The sequence below is a fragment of the Carassius carassius genome, chromosome 29 (assembly GCF_963082965.1).
Source record: "Carassius carassius chromosome 29, fCarCar2.1, whole genome shotgun sequence".
In the NCBI taxonomy this organism is placed as follows: domain Eukaryota; kingdom Metazoa; phylum Chordata; class Actinopteri; order Cypriniformes; family Cyprinidae; genus Carassius; species Carassius carassius.
The window spans coordinates 15,198,583-15,207,700 of record NC_081783.1 but is presented as its reverse complement, the minus strand read 5'-3'; the positions used below and the strand labels follow the sequence as shown (position 1 = coordinate 15,207,700).

The window sequence follows — 9,118 nt, the reverse complement described above, 5'->3', positions numbered from 1 at the left end:
AAACTTTCCAACAAATAACTTTTTATAGGACTTTACATTTATATATATTTTAATTAATTAATTGTATTATAATTGTATTTGATTAAAATGCTGGTTAAAGTAATCATGCCTCAAGTGTCATGCTTTGCTAATCAAGCCTCAAGCATCTTGTTCCTTGCATTATATCAGTTTGGGGTTGATCTGGTGCTGCTGAAATGCTGTTTACTTTGCTTTATGTTGCCATGTGTCTGCAAGTGCAGATCTGAGAGGCAGCAGAGCTGTTTAGCACTCACTGATGCGTTACAGTAGAATCCTGTTATTGCATTACAATTCTACTGTACTTCAGCATACCCTTAAGCCTTCCAATGTGTTTCCTTCTCCCCTCTGACTTTCCCACCGACAGCACTTGCATAACTGCTCTTTAATCTTAGCTCTGCGTAATATGGAGAGATGAAAAAGAGGCTTATTTACTTTGGAGACCCCTATGTTCTTTGCTGTATGTTCGTCACAGAATCACATTCCAGACACCCGGAATGTTGTGTAATATGGAATCTGGGAGTTCAGTTCCCCAAAGAATGTGGTGCAATGTGTTTGTTCTTATTGCATTTTGCACTTTAAATTATACTTGACTTTTCACTGTGGTTTCCAACTATACCCATCCTTATCATTATCTATATCGTGAACGATGAATGAAAACACTGAGTCTTGAGGTTGTGTATTTGAATAGAAGCCTGTAAGAGAAGTCAAACAGCGTTACAACACAGAGTGCTCATTGTGTGTGGTCTTAGAATGTATTTAGAGGGAATCCCACCTGTTAGTCTAACCATATTAGCTAGTTACTATATCTGCCAGCTGCGCTTCCACAGTAACCCTTACAGTGTACAAGTATCTATATAACAGTAAATGTTGTTTTACTAATGTAAACATTTAAAGCAGCATGCAAATTGTCATTGCAAGAAATTATGTTTATGTGTCGAGTTTTTCTGTAGTAAAATCAGCCTTGCTTTGTCAGTCACAGTTTTCTGAAGTCTGTGTAGCGGTTTTTCTGACCTCTCACCCAGCTAAACCGATGTAAGCATGTGTGTCATCTTTGGACCACAGTGTCACCTGGCAGCTCATTCAGCTGCAAAAAGTGTCTTATAAGCAGCATTAATGGTAAATCAACACCAGATGAAGGGTGACGTGTGCAATCAGCACCAAACAGAATTGGAACCTGTCTAGTTCCATCCCAAACTCACAGTGTTTTTATGCGAGACTAAGTTGAGATGGTTAAACAAATTACATTTCTGTTTGATGTTCCCATGACCTCTAACCAACTTTTTTTTTTTATTTAATTTTATCAAATTTTTCTCCTTTAAATGTTTTAGTGACATTTAGTTTTGCCTTTTTCCTATTATTTTCTTTTTGCTTTTAGTGTAGTGAAGACAGACAATTATTGTGTGAAGAAGAGAGGGAATGGAGTCAAGAAAGTAAAAGTGAAGTGACGTGTGGCCAAGTATGGTGTCCCATAGTCAGAATTTGTGCTCTGCATTTAACGCATCCAAGTGCACACACACACACACACACACACACACACCAGTAAACACACACACCGTGAACACGCACCTGGAGCAGTGGAAAGCCAATGCTGTGGCGCCCGGGGAGCAGTTGGGGGTTTGGTGGCTTGCTCAAGGGTCTCCCCTCAGTCGTGGTATTGAAGGTGGAGAGAGAGCGCTGGTTGTTCACTCCCCCCACCTACAATCCCTGCTGGACCTGAGACTTGAACCCACGACCTTCAGGTTACAAGTCTGACTCTCTATCCATTAGGCCAGGACTGCCCCCAGAAATGCTATTCTCTGACTTTGCATTTTAACGCCACATTGCAAGTGATTTAGTGAAGTACATAAATGTGACCCAGAACCACATAACCAGTCGTAATGGTCAATTTATCATTGAGATGTGTACATAATCTGAAACCTGAATCAATAAGCTTCTCATTGATGTATGGTTTGTTAGGATAGGGCCATATTTAGGCTGATATACAACTATTTGAAATCTGGGCGTGCAAAAAAAAAAAAACGAAATATTGAGAAAATAACCTTGAAGAAATGAAGTTCTTGGCAATGCATATTATTATTACAAAAAAATTTCATTTTGATATATTTACGATAGGAAATGTACAAAATATCTTCATGGAACATGATCTTTACTTAATATCCTAATGATTTTTGGCATTATCATAAAAGATAAAAATCTGTCATTTTGAGCCATACAATGTATTGTTGACTGTTGCTACAAATAAACCTGTGCTACTTATGACTGATTTTTTGGTCCAGAGGCACATATGTGTATCTATTTAAAAATGTTCAGGCATGTCCACCTTGAGTCAGTATTTGTCTTTATCTTGTGTGGAACTCCACCTCACTTTTCCATTTTCAATAGAGTTTTTTGTGTTGCTACTCAAACGCTTCATCACTTTGCACTGTACTTCTTTCATTAGGCCGTGATGTCATTTGGTGGAATTTTCCAGTCTGGTCGTAGTTTCTTTCCCAGTGGAACCTTACTGCCTAGACCAGGAACACTGCCACAAGTGTGTGGATATGTGCTCCTCAAGTTCGGTTTCTTAGCACGCTTTCATTCCCACAGAATCTCAGGATTCCATAATTGGTCGAGCGGTTTATAACCTTTCTCTCTCCTGTTCTTCTCCTCTAGTTTTGGGAAAAGGTCTGCTGGGAGTTTACGCCGTGGATGTGAGTGCATCGTTCTGGAGCCATCCGAGATGATTGTGGTGAGTAATCATGTACCAGCTAATCATCTTAACTTCATACTCTTACTAATCACACTATGTAATTGCTGTTTTGTGCTGTAGTTTCATTCCTTTTCCCCTGTGGTTCCCACAGTTTACCCCCAGGGGTACACACAAGGTCAGATTTGACATTACATTGGCAGATAAGAATTTCAGCTCTTTCCAATGCACTGAGTAAAAACCCTTTTCTGAAGAAAATGTGATGGCTTGATAGAAAATGATGGTCGACTGTCAAACTACTGACTGTTACTTTGCACATAAGTTGACTAGTTTATCTAGGTGTTCCAACAAATGTTTTTGATTGTCTATTTCTTCGAGATAGAAACACTCTAAAATGTTGTGCATTTGACCACAAAGACAGGTCTTATATACCATAAATGCTTAAATGCATTTGAAATCAGCCCGACTATGGGCTTTGTGAATGTTTTAACATACTAAGTAGTTAAATTCAGTGTTGAGGGGTTGAGACTGATTTTAATTGTGTGCTTTCTAGTTTTGTTTAGCATCAGGTGAGCCAGACTAAAGTTACATTTTGAAACCACTTCTTTGATGATAAATAGCATATAAATGTTTCTGTACTCCTACACATCTGTCTGTTTCTCAGTTTAAATTTGGCATCTTGTTTACATTTTACCACAAGCAAATTTCATTGTGGATTCGTTCCTCTTAAATTACTCAGCCCACTTCGGTTAATATTCAACATGTCCTTAATGCAGTGATCTCGCCTTGCCAAAAAACCTAAAACGATTATATTTAGGAACCCAAGCACTTCTGTGCATCCTAATATATTCCATATTCAGTTCATGATGTATGTTCATGAGTAAAGAAAGACCATTCCTATCTACATTTGCAGCCTCGGATTTGGTTAAGCTCTCGGGGTGGCATGGAAATATGCCGACATGTGAGTCAATGTGCTCCTGTATATGTTTCTGCATGCTGAGTACACTACTGTTCAAATGTTGGTGGTCAGTAAGGTATTAAAAAAATACTTTAAATAGAAGGAACACATTTATAAGATCAACAGTGACAGTAAAGACATTTAAAATGTTGCAAAATATATTTGTAAAAAAATTGTTCTGTTAATCAAAGATATAAATCAAAGTTCCAAAAAAAAAGGCAGCAAGTCTTTTCAGCATTAATTATAATAAGAATTGTCTCTTAAGTGCCAAATCAGAGTTTTAGAATGCTTATTTTGTTTTAAACATTGAAAATCTAGCATTGCCATCACAGCACAGGAATTAATTGCATTTTGAAATATATATATATAATAATAATAATAATAATAATAATAATAATAATAATAATGAGCAACAGTTTACTGATTTTTGGCCAAATACTGTAAATGCCACCTTGGATGAGCATATACTTCTTCAAAAACAAAATCTTGCCTACCCCAAACTTTTGAACAATATGACATGACATATCACACGGTGTCATTATTTGATCAACAAAAATGAAGCCAAGATGGAAAAGCCATGTGTGACAAAGTTAGGACAACCTATGATTCAGTTGCCTGTAGATTCATTTTTAGCAGCATTAACTTTAAGTAATTATTTTCTGTATAGGGCCTTTCACACCGCTTTAGTTCCAGAACTAAATGTACAGTACTAAAGAGTACTTGAGAGGATTTTGCGTGACCTATTTCCCAGTAACATTTAAACAATTGCATTTGCACTAGGGCTGCACGATTAATCAATCATCGCATGCGATTAATCGTGCAGCCCTAATTCGCACTGACCATGTGTACTAGGATGTGACGTAAGCTGGTCGACAGCGATGTAATTTGTGCACGGCATTCAACAACTTTAACAAAGAAGAATAACGTTAACATCTGGAGGATGAAGGATGCTGTGATCGCAGCTGTGTTTTTGTTGTGTCTCGCGGGTTTCACAATAATGGACATGGAATGTTGACGTATACGTAAAGCAATTGAAAGAATGGAAAGGAGGATTAATAATCTCCAGCGAAAACTGGCATTGCTACATTTGCTACAAGTGCCTGCACTTCAGCATCCGTATATTTATCGCTGTTCATCATACTTGCGAAATAAGTTGACACTATGTTTACAGTATGTTACATGGTGTTTCAAATCATGGCGGGTGAGGGTTTTTTCAAACGCATCGGGCCAATCAATGTATACTTACGTCAAGGGTAGTACCAGTTGTGCTGGTTATTCCCTGCCCCTGAGTAGGAGCTAATTTGGTTCTCGAAAAAGGTATTCTGGTACTAAAATCGCACATAGTTCCTGCTAGTTCCACATTTAGTTCTGGTACTATGAAAAGGTTCCTGCGGTGCGAAAGGCCCTTTCTGGAAGAATTTTGGCCCACTCTTCTTTACAACGTTGCTCCAGTTTTTTGAGGTTTGTGGCATTTGTTTATACACAGCTCTCACCACATGATTTCAGTCAGGATGAGCTCTGGACTATGACTGGGCTATTTCAGATTTTTTTTTCAGTTCTGTTGTAGATTTGCTGGTGTGCTTGGGATCATTTTCCTTTTGCATCACCCAATCTTGGCCAAGCTTTTTGCTTTTTTTTGACGGATGTCCTCACATTTGACTTTAGAATACTTTGGTATACAGAGGAGTTCATGGTCAACTCAAAGACTGTGAGGTAACCAGGTCCTGTGGCTTCACACCAAGCCCAAAATCATCAGCCCTCCACCACCATTTGTGACTTTTGGTATGAGATGTTTGTGCTGATATGCTTGTGAGGATTTCACCAAATGTGCTGCTGCATTATGGCCAAGCATCTTCAATCTGGTCTCATCTGTTCAAAGGGTCATTGTTCTAGAATTTAATTAACTAATTAACTAAACTTTAATTTAACCATTAAAACAGTCGAGAAAAAAAAAAATTAACCCAGAAAAAGTGAATTTGGAACAAAAATCAATCGGATTTCATAGGGCCCTATAAGTTTTTTAAAAACATCTGCCAAATGCATAATTGTAATCTCCTGTTTGGGCGATGGCAACTGTCCTCGACAGTTGATGGTGCCCTTGTTGGGTAACTCATCTGTTATTACTGGCCAATGCTGCTCTGTAATTACGGACCAAGGCAGGATATAGATACTGCACTCTCACTTGCTCACACCGCCCAATATATTCCCACTGCTTCGCGCTCGCCTGCAGTTGCCATAGCAGCGGTTGGTACGGTAGCAAGAGATTTGATGTGTAATCCCAAAGGCAGAGTGGGTGTGAAATGTGAGGCTGCAGTAAAATAAGGCAGAGGGATAATCATGTCACTTTTTATGGCATAATGTCACAGTGGCCAGCCCTTTTTATATGCAATTTATACCCATCATGTGTATGATGATGCCACCCTCGTTCACAGTCAGTCATAGACCTGCCATGGACAGTTTACACGTTTTAGGTGCCACAGTGACAAAATACCCAGCAAAGATAAAGAATACATATTGATCCGGTTTGGTTTTTGCACGTCTGCTATTTGAACTCTTAATTTCAAGGTTAAACCCGCATAACATGCATAACTCGTCTCCGAAGGCCCCCTGCAAGCTGCTCCTCTGGAACCGCATCTCCCTTTTTCTACCTTTCCTTTCTGTCTGCTGTGTGCCTCTCTTTGACGTAGTTGTTTGAGGCTCGGCCCTCACACACACACACATTCTCACACACACATACACAGACAGGTTCGCACACCCACTTCTATTTTTACACAGCGCTAGTGGGGGGGGGGGGAAGAGAGGGAGTCTCACTCAAATCGCTTCTCCGTTTGCAGGTGGACTATATGGATGAGAATGAGGAGTATTTCCAGCGGCAGGCATCGCACCGACAGTCCCGCCGAAGGTTTCGCAAGATCAACCAGAAGGGCGAGCGACAGACCATCATCGACACCGTAGAGCCATATCCCACCGGCAAGCCGCCCGTTGCACGGGGATACCATACGGTTAGTCGTATGCTTTAACTCTACCTGTATAGTTTCTCTTTTGCCCCTCCCCCTGTATGACTGTCGCCGTTCCTGGTCCTCACCTGTCTGGCTTTGCTTTCCAGTTTGTTTACATGCTGGTAAATGTGTCATTGCAAGTGCTTCTTTTTTTGTTTGCAGTGTTATTTATGCATAGGAATGGGTAGTATGATTAAATCTGTTAAATATTACAATTTTAGAACATGGTATCATAATATAGTCATTTGCACTGGTTTTTGTTTTAGTTAAGAATGATTTATGTATTAAATAATCATATAGTTATGCTTATCTTTTGGATAATTAAATTAATTCAACAAGAAAGGATGCATTAATTTGATCAAAGTTATTTTCAAATAAATGCTGTTCTTTTGAACTGTCTATTTAACAAAGAATCCTAAAAAAAAATCACCAATTTTTTTTTTTCTGCAAAATATCTTAAAATGTTTCCATCATTGATGATAAGAAATGTTTCTTGAGCACCAGCATTTTAGAATAATTTCTGAAGGATTATGTAATTTATATAATTCATTTTTGCAATAGATATTTGTAATATTTATATTTATAATTGGATAAACCAATTAATTACTTTGTATACATATATTAAAGCTCTATTGATGTAAAATGGTCGTTATTTGGATGCAAATCAAAAATAAGATTCATTTGTATTTGTTAAACAAATGTTATCTGTGCACAAACTCAGTATTATTAAACATACTATTCAAGAGTCTTAATTCTGACTGAATCACATTTAAAGCTGTAAAAATGCTAATATGTGCAAGTTCATATCTTTTTATCACTTTTATGTGCAAATAATGATGCTTATATATCTATGGTGTATAAATGGTGCAGGAAAATCGGTACCACTTGATGCATTTTCAAAGTTGCAAGGTATATACTGTCATACCATCCAGCACTGTCTATGCATAATGTTGGCTTGTAATATATTCATTTTATTTGACTGCCGAAGTGAAACATAAAATAAGCTAACATTTCTTCACTATAACCAGTGCAGTGCATCAGATGCACACCAAAATCTTCCTCTCTACAGGAATATTATGTAAAGCTTTAGATTGCTGGAAGTCTGTTGGCACTCTTTTTGGTAACATTAACCACTTCTCTTCCCTCGTATGTGAAAGGAACAAGATTTCTGTCTCCTTCCTATGAACTATGCTCTGCTACTATATTTACATTTGTTCTTCTGTTACTGTAAGAATACGTTCATTTAGCTAGCGCTGCCACATCCTCATGGGGTTTTGTTCATCTTGTCTTATCTTCTTCCTTAAAAGAATATTCTGGGTTAAAAACAACTTAAGCACCGTTGGCACCATCTTAAGACATTATCAGTTTGTAAAGATTAACAGAAAAATATTATTTACAGTTAGGAAGCTAGCAAGTGTGCAGCACTGCATATATTTTGCAGTTATTTCAAATACTGTTTTTCGCTGACTACAGGTATATGGTGGGAAAGCATGCATTACGAATATAGCCTATGACTTTGAAAAAAATGCTGCTCAAAACTAAAGTTTTTATAAAGCATTTTCAGGTTTATAATGGGTGCTGGGTCATTATAGAATGTAGAACTTTCTTTAAACTAATGGACAAAAAAAATCAAGTTGGCATCAAATAACCCTCATGCTTATCCCTTTCTTTTGGACTATTCTTTTAGTTTCTTAAATTATATTTTTACCAAGCATCAACGCAGTTTGTTTGTGCCTGTATGTGTAATGTGCTTTCCTTGTTTCCATGATCGCAGTTCATTTTCCTTGTTGTGCTGTGGTGGCTGATATATGGTTTCTCTGTAGGTGTTAGCTGGTGTTCTGCCTATGTGTTTGCAGTCAGTATGTCGTGTTGGCTGAAGATGTGCTGGTGTTTTATGCACTCAGTCCCCACTGTGCTCTGGCCAGGGTGAAGTGAGAATCCACTGTTCTGCTACCATCTGTATATGTGATATACTACATCAAGCCCCAGCTGAGTAAAGAGACAGAGCAGAGAGAGAGAAAGAAAGAAAACATTTATGAATTTTTATATTTACCTTTGTTCAGATTAAATAAAAGAGTCAGATATCCAATACTTAAATTAGTTATAAACAATAGGGTTTTTTTCTCCACACATTCAATAACTGTTACACCCTGGGCTGGCACCAATTTTTGAGACATTTTAAAGCTGAAGGTCAACTTTATCCTTTTAATATATCCCAATGCTAACGCTTGTTTTTCAAATTTGTCATTAATTGCTAATTATTTTATTTTGATAACATATTTCTAATGCATACATTTCATTTTATATTTTATTTTTGTTTTATGTACATTTTTATTTGCTGTTGTGTTATAAGTTATTTATTTATTTGATACAAAGACAAGCAAATTTAAAAAATGTTCAGGTCAGTTTTGATGTGTCTTTCCCTCTGCACCTTGAGAGGAAAAAAAAAAAGTTTTA

The 9,118-nt window shown here is 37.5% G+C and overlaps 1 protein-coding gene across 8 annotated transcripts in view; it reads left to right on the top strand.

Moving 5' to 3' along the window:
• The window catches only part of rapgef2b (Rap guanine nucleotide exchange factor 2b), a 128,634-nt gene that overhangs the window by 66,041 nt on the left and 53,475 nt on the right, over positions 1-9,118 (top strand). For all 8 annotated transcript variants that reach the window (XM_059516006.1, XM_059516001.1, XM_059515999.1 and 5 more), the window contains 2 exons: positions 2,671-2,746; positions 6,497-6,664. In XM_059516006.1, coding sequence (XP_059371989.1) covers positions 2,671-2,746; positions 6,497-6,664 — 244 coding nt within the window. The remainder of the gene's footprint in view (positions 1-2,670; positions 2,747-6,496; positions 6,665-9,118) is intronic.